This window comes from Polyodon spathula, chromosome 51 (assembly GCF_017654505.1).
Source record: "Polyodon spathula isolate WHYD16114869_AA chromosome 51, ASM1765450v1, whole genome shotgun sequence".
NCBI lineage: Eukaryota > Metazoa > Chordata > Actinopteri > Acipenseriformes > Polyodontidae > Polyodon > Polyodon spathula.
The window spans coordinates 373,611-387,016 of NC_054584.1; the positions used below are offsets into that span (position 1 = coordinate 373,611).

At 55.6% G+C, this 13,406-nt stretch overlaps 1 protein-coding gene across 1 annotated transcript; it reads right to left on the minus strand.

Annotated features, from left to right (window-relative positions):
• Positions 1-319: 319 nt before the first annotated feature.
• On the minus strand, positions 320-13,406 carry LOC121307003 (threonine--tRNA ligase 1, cytoplasmic-like). Its single transcript, XM_041239064.1, has 18 exons — positions 13,192-13,406; positions 9,652-9,839; positions 9,226-9,349; positions 7,703-7,824; positions 7,390-7,507; positions 7,046-7,110; positions 6,786-6,864; positions 6,333-6,479; positions 5,956-6,054; positions 4,653-4,819; positions 4,049-4,211; positions 3,784-3,921; positions 3,357-3,434; positions 3,169-3,269; positions 2,966-3,067; positions 2,639-2,711; positions 1,235-1,349; positions 320-520 (listed from the first exon to the last, which is right to left on the minus strand). The coding sequence occupies exons 1-18, from the start codon at positions 13,252-13,254 to the stop codon at positions 363-365; spliced, it is 2,100 nt and encodes a 699-aa protein (XP_041094998.1). The 5' UTR covers positions 13,255-13,406; the 3' UTR covers positions 320-362.

A 13,406-nucleotide genomic window follows, 5' to 3' on the forward strand; every position in this document is an offset into this window, starting at 1 on the left:
CTCGTTTGTTTTATGTCTCATCCGAAGGACGGAGCACAAGGAGGTGAAGCGACTCGCTCAGGGTCTCACACACGCACACACACACGCACACACACACACACACACACACACACACGCAGGGAGTCAACGGCTGAGCTGGGATTTGATCCTCCTGGGGTAAGAAGCCCCCCCTTTCCCTAGCCGCTGGAGCGCTGAGGCTGCTGCACAGCGATCGTAAAATAAACCAATGAAGTCGTCTCCCGAACATAACAACCCGTTCGAACCCAGGTTCGATTCTCCTGAAGTTCTGAAATCGCAGAGTAGTTAACCCTCTCCTCTCCTCTCTTGAAGCGCAGAGAGCTGGGGGTCTGTGTAGCAGCCTCTCAGAACCCCTCCTCCTCCTCCACACCCACTCCTCTCCTCTTCTCCCTCAGCTCTCTCAGTCTGTCCATCGTCTCGTTAACCCCTCGCTCTCCGAGCTGCCTGCCGTCCCGCGTGCGAACAGACACCGAGCCACGAGACTGCTCCTTCTCACCCACCACTGAGACAGACAGGAGAGAGATTAAACACACACAAACACCACTGAGACAGACAGGAGAGAGATTAAACACACACACACCACACACACACACCACACACACATGAGGGCTGTCTCTGTCTAAATTGTGTGTGTGTGTTGTGACTCTGTCTGTCCTCACTCTATACATTTGTGTGTGGTGTGGTGACTCTGTCTGTCCTCTCTCTAATTTGAAGGGCTTGGTGTGTGCAAGTTGTGACTCTGTCTGTCCTCTCGTGTCTAATTTTGACATGTGTGTGGTGACTCACTGTCTGTCCTCACCACTGAGACAGACAGGAGACAGATTAAACACACACACACCACTGAGACAGACAGGAGAGAGATTAAACACACACACACACACACACCACTGAGACAGACAGGAGAGAGATTAAACACACACACACCACTGAGACAGACAGGAGAGAGATTAACACACACACACACACACACCACTGAGACAGACAGGAGAGAGATTAAACACACACACACCACTGAGACAGACAGGAGAGAGATTAAAACACACACACACACACACACACACACACACACTGCTCCTTCTCACCCACCACTGAGACAGACAGGAGAGAGATTAAACACACACACACACACACACACACGCTGTCCTCACCCAGTATGAAGTTGTACTGGGCTAGCTGAAACACACACACACACACACACAACACACGCTGTCCTCACCCAGTATGAAGTTGTACTGGGCTAGCTGAGCGCTGCGAATCTTCTTATTTAAGGTGGCTCCTCGATCCAGGTCCACTTCCACCATGAAGCCAGCCTGCTGGAACTGCCGGTGCACCTTAAGAGACAGGAGCAGGGCAAAGACACCCCCTATTACACGCCCACAGCAACCTACTGCACCGAGCCTACCCCTACCCTCACCCCTACACCCTACCACCCTACCCCTCACCCCTACACCCTACCACCCTACCCTCACCCCTACACCCTACCATACCCCTACCCTCACCCCTACACCCTACCACCCTACCCTCACCCCTACACCCTACCACCCTACCCTCACCCCTACACCCTACCACCCTACCCCTACCCCTATCCCAACACCCTACCATACCCCTACACCCTACCATACCCCTACCCCTACACCCACCCCTACCCCACACCCTACCCCAACATACCCCTACCCTCACCCCTACACCCTACCATACCCCTACCCTCACCCCTACACCCTAACCACCCTACCCTCAACCCTACCCCTACACCCTACCCTACCCCTACCCCTACCCCTACCCCTACCCCTAACACCCTACCCTCACCCCTACACCCTACCATACCCCTACCCTCACACCCTACCCCTACACCCTACCATACCCCTACCCTCACCCCTACACCCTACCCCTACACCCTACCCCTACCCCTACCCTACCACCCTACCCCTACACCCTACCATACCCCTACCCCTCACCCCTACCCTACCCCTACCCCAACACCCTACCATACCCCTACACCCTACCATACCCCTACCCCTACCCCACCCCTATCCCAACACCCTACCATACCCCTACACCCTACCCCCACCCCTATCCCAACACCCTACCCTATACCCCTACACCCTACCACCCTACCCCTATCCCAACACCCTACCATACCCCTACACCCTACCACCCTACCCCTATCCCAACACCCTACCCCTACACCCTACCACCCTACCCCTATCCCAACACCCTACCCCTACACCCTACCACCCTACCCCTATCCCAACACCCTACCATACCCCTACACCCTACCATACCCCTACCCCTACACCCAACACCCTACCACCTACCCCCTACACCCTACCACCCTACCCCTATCCCAACACCCTACCATACCCCTACCCACCCTACCCCTATCCCAACACCCTACCATACCCCTACACCCTACCATACCCCTACCCCTACACCCCTACCACCCTACCCCTATCCCTACACCCTACCATACCCCTACCCCTACACCCTACCACCCTACCCCTATCCCAACACCCTACCATACCCCTACCCCTACACCCTACCACCCTACCCCTATCCCAACACCCTACCATACCCCTACACCTACCACCCTACCCCCTACCCCTGGTATATTCAGGCTCACCTCCTGGGCGTAGTGCTCAGTGCTGCCCCCTACTGGAATTACCATCACCTGAGAAGGAGAGAGCCAGAAAGGCCTGCGATGAGAGACAGAGAGAGAGAGGACAGTTAAAAACAATTACAAAAGCAATTATACACTGTCACTGCCATGAATTACACAGTGCACAGTTACACTGGGATGAACTCTCCAGTCAAGCACTGCACTGTACTGCGCTGTATTGAATTGCATTGCGCTGTATTGAATTGCATTGCGCTGTATTGAATTGCACTGCGCTGTATTGAATTGCATTGGGCTGTATTGAATTGCATTACGCTGTATTGAAATATTTACCATTTCCCTGCGTAGTTCTCTGCCAGTATAGCGATCATCCTCTCCACTGATCCCAGTATAGCGCGGTGAATCATGACTGGTCTCTCGGACTCTCCCTCCTGACTGTGAACGAGAGGCATACAGCCGGCACCCCTTCATTACTGAGGGTTCCAGAGACAACTCCCCCCCAGCCCCCCCCCCCAGCGCTCCGACTGGCCTCTCACCTGACGTAGCGGAGGTCGAATCTGATTGGTAGCTGGAAGTCCAGCTGGATGGTGGCGCACTGATGGTAGCGGCCAATCGCATCCTTGATCTGAATATCGATCTGGAGAGAGGAGAGTCGCAGCATCTGTTAATGACTCTGCTTTATCAGTTAACAGACCTGCGTCGCGGGGACGGCCCGGGGCACTACCTTGGGTCCATAGAACGCTCCGTCTCCAGGGTTCAGCTCCCAGGGCTCCCCAAACTCCTCCAGGCTGCTCTGCAGCTGCTGCAGGGGGGCAGAGAGAGAGAGAGAGAGAGAGGAGGGGAGAGAGAGAGAGAGAGAGAGAGAGAGAGAGAGAGAGGGGGGGGGGGGGAGAGAGAGAGAGACCAGAGAGAGAGAGGGGGGGGGGGTGAGGAGAGGAGGACCAGAGAGAGAGAGGGGGGGGGGGGGGGGGGGAGAGGAGAGGAGCGAGAGAGAGAGGAGGGGGGGGGGGGGGGTGAGGAGAGGAGGAAGAGAGAGAGAGAGAGAGAGAGAGATAGACAGGGACATGCACACACACTGACAGAGACAGACACACACACACACTGACACACAGACAGAGACAGACAGACACACACACTGACAGCCCCCTCACCTCCTCAGCATGGTCCCACACCTCGGGGTCCCCCATAAATTTGTCAGGGCGCGTAGAGAGAAAGAGGCGGAACGAGAACCCCAGCACGGAGTAGACAGCCTGCAGGAACTGCAGACACCCCCTCATCTCAGAGTGGAGCTGCGGGGGGGGGCGTTACGAATGTATCAGTGACGTGGTTCAGCTACAACCGCAGCTCAATTCCAATCTATTCATCATGAACAGCACGGGCTGCCCCGTCCCCGTCCCCGTCCCCGTCCCCGCTCACCTGCTGGGGGGTGCAGAAGATGTGGGCGTCGTCCTGGATGAACCTGCGAACCCGGGTGAGTCCGGTCAGCGCCCCCGAGTTCTCATTCCGATGCAGCACCCCGAAATCAGCGAGGCGCAGAGGCAGCTCCCTCCAGGAGCGAGGGCGATGCTCAAACAGCAGACTAACAACAACAATAATAATAATAATAATAATAATACTGCAATAGAGTCATATACCAGACGCTTCCAAAGAGACTTAGAGACCAGGGGGGTGAACTCTGCATCGTCAACAACTGCTGCTGCAGAGTCTCTTCCAATAGGACCTTGTTTGTTTCACGTCTCGTCCGAAGGACGGACCACAAGGAGGTGAAGCGACTCGCTCAGGGTCTCACACACACACACACACACACACACACACACACACACACACACACACGCACGCACACACACACACACACACACACACGCACACGCACACGCACAGGGAGTCAGTGGCTGAGCCGGGATTTGAACCTCCTGGAAGAACAAACCCCTTTCTTTAACCTCTGGACCATCAAGCCAACCCCACCCCCAAAAACAGTGAGGGGTACAGGTGAGCGGTACAGCCCCCCCCGGGTCAGTACCAGTGGCCGGGGCAGTTCATGGGTTTGAGGGCGAAGGTGTCCGTCTCGACCCGGAAGGAGAACATGCTGTCTCTGTAGTGCTGCCAATGCCCTGAGCGCTCCCACAGACGAGAGCTGAAGATATTGGGGGTCACCACCTCCGTGTATCCCCTCTGCCTGTACTCGCTCTGAAACACGGGAGAGGGGAGCCACAGTCACACTCTCAAACTCGAGGGGTCGTCAAAAACCTACAACTAGAAAAGCCGTCACCCAGTCCTGCTTTCACTGGGAGTTTAATAATGAGACTCCCGCTGCACAGCAGTGTGATCCAGTCCTGCTTTCACTAGGAGTTTAATAATGAGACTCCCGCTGCACAGCAGTGTGATCCAGTCCTGCTTTCACTAGGAGTTTAATAATGAGACTCCCGCTGCACAGCAGTGTGATCCAGTCCTGCTTTCACTAGGAGTTTAATAATCAGACTCCCGCTGCACAGCGGTGTGATCCAGTCCTGCTTTCACTAGGAGTTTAATAATCAGACTCCCGCTGCACAGCAGTGTGATCCAGTCCTGCTTTCACTAGGAGTTTAATAATCAGACTCCCGCTGCACAGCAGTGTGATCCAGTCCTGCTTTCACTAGGAGTTTAATAATGAGACTCCCGCTGCACAGCAGTGTGATCCAGTCCTGCTTTCACTAGGAGTTTAATAATGAGACTCCCGCTGCACAGCAGTGTGATCCAGTCCTGCTTTCACTAGGAGTTTAATAATGAGACTCCCGCTGCACAGCGCTGTGATCCAGTCCTGCTTTCACTAGGAGTTTAATAATCAGACTCCCGCTGCACAGCAGTGTGATCCAGTCCTGCTTTCACTAGGAGTTTAATAATGAGACTCCCGCTGCACAGCAGTGTGATCCAGTCCTGCTTTCACTAGGAGTTTAATAATCAGACTCCCGCTGCACAGCAGTGTGATCCAGTCCTGCTTTCACTAGGAGTTTAATAATCAGACTCCCGCTGCACAGCAGTGTGATCCAGTCCTGCTTTCACTAGGAGTTTAATAATCAGACTCCCGCTGCACAGCAGTGTGATCCAGTCCTGCTTTCACTAGGAGTTTAATAATGAGACTCCCGCTGCACAGCAGTGTGATCCAGTCCTGCTTTCACTAGGAGTTTAATAATCAGACACACCTGAGCTTGTTGCCTAGACACACTGGGGCTGATCAAGCTGCTAGTGAAACCTGGACTGGATCACGCTGCTGTGCAGTAGAGAGTCATTGGCTGCAGTATTTGGGGGTGGCAGTGGGACAGCCCCAGCCCTGCAGAGACTCTCACCTTGATGAAGTCGGTGAGCGTGTTGTAGAGGTGAGCTCCCTTAGGCAGGAAGAAACAGCTCCCTGGACTCAACTCGTGGAAAAAATAGAGCTCCTGATCCTGGAGGAGAAAGAGAGAGAGAGGAGAGTAGAGAGGGGGGAGAGAGAAGAGGAGGAATGAGGGGGAGAGAGGAGGAGAGAGGAGAGGCGGAGAGGGGAAGGAGAGTGAGAGGAGCAGGGAAAGGAAGAGGGGGAAAGGAGGGGGTGAGAGAGAGAGAGGGAAGAGAAGGGAGAGAGGAAAGTTCAGTTGTACTTGTAGCATTACAGGATGTGATCATGATGCTGTTCAACACACATAGAATAAAAAAATAATAATTAATCCCCCCGCCCCCTCGTTACCCTGCCGATGCGTCGGTGGTCCCTCCTCCTCGCCTCCTCCCGCTCCTGCTCCCAGTCTCTCAGGAGCCGGCTCTCCGGGAAGGAGACCCCGATCACCCGGTGGAGAGGCTGCATAGAGGGGTCCCCTCGCCACTGCGCCGAGGAGGACTGGAGAGAGACGAGACACGAGAGACACAAGACAGGGGTTACACTTGCACGCTGTCCATACCATAACCCTCCAAACACTGGGGCTCAGCAAGCTGCTGGCAGTGAAACCTGGACTGGGTGTCTCTGCTGTGCAACAGGAGTCTGATTCCCAGTCCTGGACTGGGTGTCTCTGCTGTGCAACAGGAGTCTGATTCCCAGTCCTGGACTGGGTGTCTCTGCTGTGCAACAGGAGTCTGATTCCCAGTCCTGGACTGGGTGTCTCTGCTGTGCAACAGGAGTCTCATTCCCTGCTCCCTCTTCTCTCACCTTGAGCAGTTTGAATGCCTTGATTTTCCCAGTGTGAGGGAGATGGGGTCCCCTGCACAGGTCCACCAGAGAGCCACACCTACAACGAGAGAGAGAGAGAGAGAGACAGGAGAGAGAGAGGAGAGAGAGAAGAGAGACCACACTTAAAACCAAACAGACAATCTTCCTGTTTCAGGGGCCACACAATACAAACACTGCCATCCACTCAAACAAAATAAAGAATTAAAAACAGAAACACACAATCTTCCTCAAAACGATACCTGTAAACAGTAGCCGTCTGTGTCGTTATCTTCTCCTCGATAATCTGCAACTTGAATTTGTTGTGCTGAAAAAAAAAAAAAAAACCATCACGTACAGTCAATCTTATTCATTTTACATGCTGGGGACTCCGAAAATAAAATCAATCTGTGCGAGTATTGATGCAACACTGGCGACATCTAGTGGCAATTTGCTGCAAGTACACCTTTGCGCGTCTCCACGCGTTTAGAACACGGCACGCCTGACCCTGCTGCTCTTACTGAAGTGAGGAATCCGCATGCAGCACCCGGAGGGTTAACGACACACTGATCTCAGAAGTATCGCATTTGAACCCGAGTCCTGGTACCTTGAACAGCTCCAGCAGCTCCCCCCTGGTCACTTCCAGCCTCTCGAACGGCCGTCTCTCTCGGATTATCCGAGTGCACAGATCTTGCAGTGCTGGGAGGTCATTGTTGGACAGCGAGCTGGTCCGGGGGCAGGGGGGGGGGGATAAATCAAAACAAAACTGAAAACAATGGTTTATTATAAACAGAAGAGACACCTGCACACCTACTGTGATAGCAAAACAGAGAGAGAGAAAGAGAGAGAGGGAGAAAGAGAGATACAGAAAGAGCGAGAGAGATCAGAGAGACAGGCAGACAGACACACAGGCAGCTCACCTGGAGTCCAGGTGCATGTCGTAGAAGAAGCCGCTGTCAGTGCTGGGGCCATGGCAGAGAGACCCCCGATACAAACTCTCCATCGCTGAGCCCAGAACATGAGCGCTGGAGTGCCAGAACACCTAGAGAGAGAGAGAGAGAGAGACTGATTCAAACACTCCATCACTGAACCCACAACATGAGCGCTGGAGAGCCAGAGAGAGAGAGAGAGACACTGATTCAAACACTCCATCACTGAACCCACAACATGAGCGCTGGAGTGCCAGAACACCTAGAGAGAGACTGATTCAAACACTCCATCACTGAACCCACAACATGAGCGCTGGAGTGCCAGAACACCTAGAGAGAGACTGATTCAAACACTCCATCACTGAACCCACAACATGAGCGCTGGAGTGCCAGAACACCTAGAGAGAGAGAGACACTGATTCAAACACTCCATCACTGAACCCACAACATGAGCGCTGGAGTGCCAGAACACCTAGAGAGAGAGAGACACTGATTCAAACACTCCATCACTGAACCCACAACATGAGCGCTGGAGTGCCAGAACAGAGAGAGAGAGAGACTGATTCAAACACTCCATCACTGAACCCACAACATGAGCGCTGGAGTGCCAGAACACCTAGAGAGAGAGAGACTGATTCAAACACTCCATCACTGAACCCACAACATGAGCGCTGGAGTGCCAGAACACCTAGAGAGAGAGAGACTGATTCAAACACTCCATCACTGAACCCACAACATGAGCGCTGGAGTGCCAGAACACCTAGAGAGAGAGAGACACTGATTCAAACACTCCATCACTGAACCCACAACATGAGCGCTGGAGTGCCAGAACACCTAGAGAGAGAGAGACACTGATTCAAACACTCCATCACTGAACCCACAACATGAGCGCTGGAGTGCCAGAACAGAGAGAGAGAGAGACACTGATTCAAACACTCCATCACTGAACCCACAACATGAGCGCTGGAGAGAAGAAGAGAGAGAGAGAGAGACACTGATTCAAACACTCCATCACTGAACCCACAACATGAGCGCTGGAGTGCCAGAACACCTAGAGAGAGAGAGACACTGATTCAAACACTCCATCACTGAACCCACAACATGAGCGCTGGAGTGCCAGAACACCTAGAGAGAGAGAGACTGATTCAAACACTCCATCACTGAACCCACAACATGAGCGCTGGAGAGCCAGAACACCGAGAGAGAGAGAGACACTGATTCAAACACTCCATCACTGAACCCACAACATGAGCGCTGGAGTGCCAGAACACCTAGAGAGAGACTGATTCAAACACTCCATCACTGAACCCACAACATGAGCGCTGGAGTGCCAGAACACCTAGAGAGAGAGAGACACTGATTCAAACACTCCATCACTGAACCCACAACATGAGCGCTGGAGTGCCAGAACACCTAGAGAGAGACTGATTCAAACACTCCATCACTGAACCCACAACATGAGCGCTGGAGAGAAGAGAGAGAGAGAGAGAGGTTGCACACAAACACATACGTACCCCTTTTCCTTCAGTGCTGTCGAACCCCAGGATCTCCAGGGTGCCGTCCTGTTCCAGGGGTCTCCCCAAATCCCAGAGCACCCCGTTCACCCGAGCAACCACGGCCCCGTCAACTAGACTGCGACTGCAGAGACACGGAGACACACGCAGAGACAGAGAGAGAGACACATAGAGAGAGACACACACATACACAGAGACACACAAGCAATCATGTCAGTGACACCAAGCATTTTTTCTAAAAGTCAATTTTCTGACAGTTTTTAAAAAGATGGAAAAATAATTGTTGTTTTTAGATATGCAAATATATTTTTCATTTAAATAATTTTTTTCATTCCCCCCCCTCCCCCACCCCCCAATATGAGGGTCCCATCCCTGAAAGGGCTGATTGAATCTGGCCCCGTGTCTCCCAGTATTCCCAGTTCCTACCCGAGCCTCGCTGCCAGCTCCAGTGGGCTGGTTTTCCAGGCCTGTGCGTGGAGCTCTCTGCCGTCGGGCAGGGAGACCCGGATGGGCTTGCTGTCCCTCTGAGCCCTCTCCTCCAGCTGGGCAGAGCGCTGGGACTGGAGCTGCAGGAACAGAGCCAGCCTCTCAGAGACCAGCGAGGGCAGAGGGACCTGCACAGGGGGAGAGAAGAGAGAGGGATGAGACACAGGAGAGAGGAGAGAGATGGGTGAGACACAGGAGAGAGGAGAGAGAGGTGAGACAGAGGAGAGAGGAGAGGGTGAGAGAAGAGCGAGGGGTGAGACACAGAGGAGAGGGTGAGACAAAGGAGAGAGAGGGGTGAGACAGGAGAGAAGCAAGGGGTGAGACACACTTAGAGAGGAGGTGTGAGAGAGATGAGAGAGGGAGACACAGAGACTCACAGGTGGAAAGGGAGACAGGCTCACAGAGAGGAGAGGGTGAGAAACACTCAGAGGAGAGAGAGACAGACTCACAGAGGAGAGAGGGTGAGACTCAGGACAGAGTCAGCCTCTCTGAGACCACACAGAAGGGAGAGGAGAGAGGAGGAGAGGCACACAGGCACCAGCAACACAGCAAATTACTGAACGAAATGATCAGACCAGAAAGAAGCAACGTTGGGATTTGGTGCTGTCAGCAGATCACTGCCGGGACCCGCTGCACGCTAGCCAGCACCGCGGAGGCATCGCTGTTAGACGCGCATGGTGCACAGAGAGAGTTGCAATACCCGCAGCTCAGCGCCAGCACCGCGGAGGCATCGCTGTTAGACGCGCATGGTGCACAGAGAGAGTTGCAATACCCGCAGCTCAGCGCCAGCACCGCGGAGGCATCGCTGTTAGACGCGCATGGTGCACAGAGAGAGTTGCAATACCCGCAGCTCAGCGCCAGCACCGCGGAGGCATCGCTGTTAGACGCGCATGGTGCACAGAGACAGTTGCAATACCCGCAGCTCAGCGCCAGCACCGCGGAGGCATCGCTGTTAGACGCGCATGGTGCACAGAGACAGTTGCAATACCCGCAGCTCAGCGCCAGCACCGCGGAGGCATCGCTGTTAGACGCGCATGGTGCACAGAGACAGTTGCAATACCCGCAGCTCAGCGCCAGCACCGCGGAGGCATCGCTGTTAGACGCGCATGGTGCACAGAGAGAGTTGCAATACCCGCAGCTCAGCGCCAGCACCGCGGAGGCATCGCTGTTAGACGCGCATGGTGCACAGAGAGAGTTGCAATACCCGCAGCTCAGCGCCAGCACCGCGGAGGCATCGCTGTTAGACGCGCATGGTGCACAGAGAGAGTTGCAATACCCGCAGCTCAGCGCCAGCACCGCGGAGGCATCGCTGTTAGACGCGCATGGTGCACAGAGACAGTTGCAATACCCGCAGCTCAGCGCCAGCACCGCGGAGGCATCGCTGTTAGACGCGCATGGTGCACAGAGAGAGTTGCAATACCCGCAGCTCAGCGCCAGCACCGCGGAGGCATCGCTGTTAGACGCGCATGGTGCACAGAGAGAGTTGCAATACCCGCAGCTCAGCGCCAGCACCGCGGAGGCATCGCTGTTAGACGCGCATGGTGCACAGAGAGAGTTGCAATACCCGCAGCTCAGCGCCAGCACCGCGGAGGCATCGCTGTTAGACGCGCATGGTGCACAGAGAGAGTTGCAATACCCGCAGCTCAGCGCCAGCACCGCGGAGGCATCGCTGTTAGACGCGCATGGTGCACAGAGAGAGTTGCAATACCCGCAGCTCAGCGCCAGCACCGCGGAGGCATCGCTGTTAGACGCGCATGGTGCACAGAGACAGTTGCAATACCCGCAGCTCAGCGCCAGCACCGCGGAGGCATCGCTGTTAGACGCGCATGGTGCACAGAGAGAGTTGCAATACCCGCAGCTCAGCGCCAGCACCGCGGAGGCATCGCTGTTAGACGCGCATGGTGCACAGAGAGAGTTGCAATACCCGCAGCTCAGCGCCAGCACCGCGGAGGCATCGCTGTTAGACGCGCATGGTGCACAGAGAGAGTTGCAATACCCGCAGCTCAGCGCCAGCACCGCGGAGGCATCGCTGTTAGACGCGCATGGTGCACAGAGAGAGTTGCAATACCCGCAGCTCAGCGCCAGCACCGCGGAGGCATCGCTGTTAGACGCGCATGGTGCACAGAGACAGTTGCAATACCCGCAGCTCAGCGCCAGCACCGCGGAGGCATCGCTGTTAGACGCGCATGGTGCACAGAGACAGTTGCAATACCCGCAGCTCAGCGCCAGCACCGCGGAGGCATCGCTGTTAGACGCGCATGGTGCACAGAGAGAGTTGCAATACCCGCAGCTCAGCGCCAGCACCGCGGAGGCATCGCTGTTAGACGCGCATGGTGCACAGAGACAGTTGCAATACCCGCAGCTCAGCGCCAGCACCGCGGAGGCATCGCTGTTAGACGCGCATGGTGCACAGAGACAGTTGCAATACCCGCAGCTCAGCGCCAGCACCGCGGAGGCATCGCTGTTAGACGCGCATGGTGCACAGAGACAGTTGCAATACCCGCAGCTCAGCGCCAGCACCGCGGAGGCATCGCTGTTAGACGCGCATGGTGCACAGAGACAGTTGCAATACCCGCAGCTCAGCGCCAGCACCGCGGAGGCATCGCTGTTAGACGCGCATGGTGCACAGAGACAGTTGCAATACCCGCAGCTCAGCGCCAGCACCGCGGAGGCATCGCTGTTAGACGCGCATGGTGCACAGAGAGACAGTTGCAATACCCGCAGCTCAGCGCCAGCACCGCGGAGGCATCGCTGTTAGACGCGCATGGTGCACAGAGAGAGTTGCAATACCCGCAGCTCAGCGCCAGCACCGCGGAGGCATCGCTGTTAGACGCGCATGGTGCACAGAGACAGTTGCAATACCCGCAGCTCAGCGCCAGCACCGCGGAGGCATCGCTGTTAGACGCGCATGGTGCACAGAGAGAGTTGCAATACCCGCAGCTCAGCGCCAGCACCGCGGAGGCATCGCTGTTAGACGCGCATGGTGCACAGAGACAGTTGCAATACCCGCAGCTCAGCGCCAGCACCGCGGAGGCATCGCTGTTAGACGCGCATGGTGCACAGAGACAGTTGCAATACCCGCAGCTCAGCGCCAGCACCGCGGAGGCATCGCTGTTAGACGCGCATGGTGCACAGAGAGAGTTGCAATACCCGCAGCTCAGCGCCAGCACCGCGGAGGCATCGCTGTTAGACGCGCGCACAGAGAGAGTTGCAATACCCGCATCGCTGTTAGACGCGCATGGTGCACAGAGACAGTTGCAATACCCGCAGCTCAGCGCCAGCACCGCGGAGGCATCGCTGTTAGACGCGCATGGTGCACAGAGAGAGTTGCAATACCCGCAGCTCAGCGCCAGCACCGCGGAGGCATCGCTGTTAGACGCGCATGGTGCACAGAGAGAGTTGCAATACCCGCAGCTCAGCGCCAGCACCGCGGAGGCATCGCTGTTAGACGCGCACGGTGCACAGAGACAGTTGCAATACCTGCCCGTAAGACCTGCAGCTCAGCGCAGCCGCCCCGCCGAGCGCTCTCACTGCGGGGATCATGGCGCTGGGACCGGTCCTGCTCCGGTATTACCCGCGCCGGCTCAGCGTAAATGCAAACAGCAGCTCCGGTTCTCACTGCGGGTTTAATCTGTATCTCTGACCAGCGCGTCGGGCTGCAGGACACCGGAAAGAGGGGGACCGGAAAGAGGGCG

Excerpts from the sequence above, each read along its gene's own strand:
- LOC121307003 (XM_041239064.1), bottom strand. The coding sequence starts at position 13,254 with ATGATCCCCGCAGTGAGAGCGCTCGGCGGGGCGGCTGCGCTGAGCTGC. Across the intron at positions 7,825-9,225 it reads ACAGCACTGAAGGAAAAGGG|GTGTTCTGGCACTCCAGCGC; the intron begins GTACGTATGTGT and ends CTCTCTCTCTAG. Across the intron at positions 521-1,234 it reads CCAGTACAACTTCATACTGG|TGGTGGGTGAGAAGGAGCAG; the intron begins GTGAGGACAGCG and ends TGTCTGTCTCAG.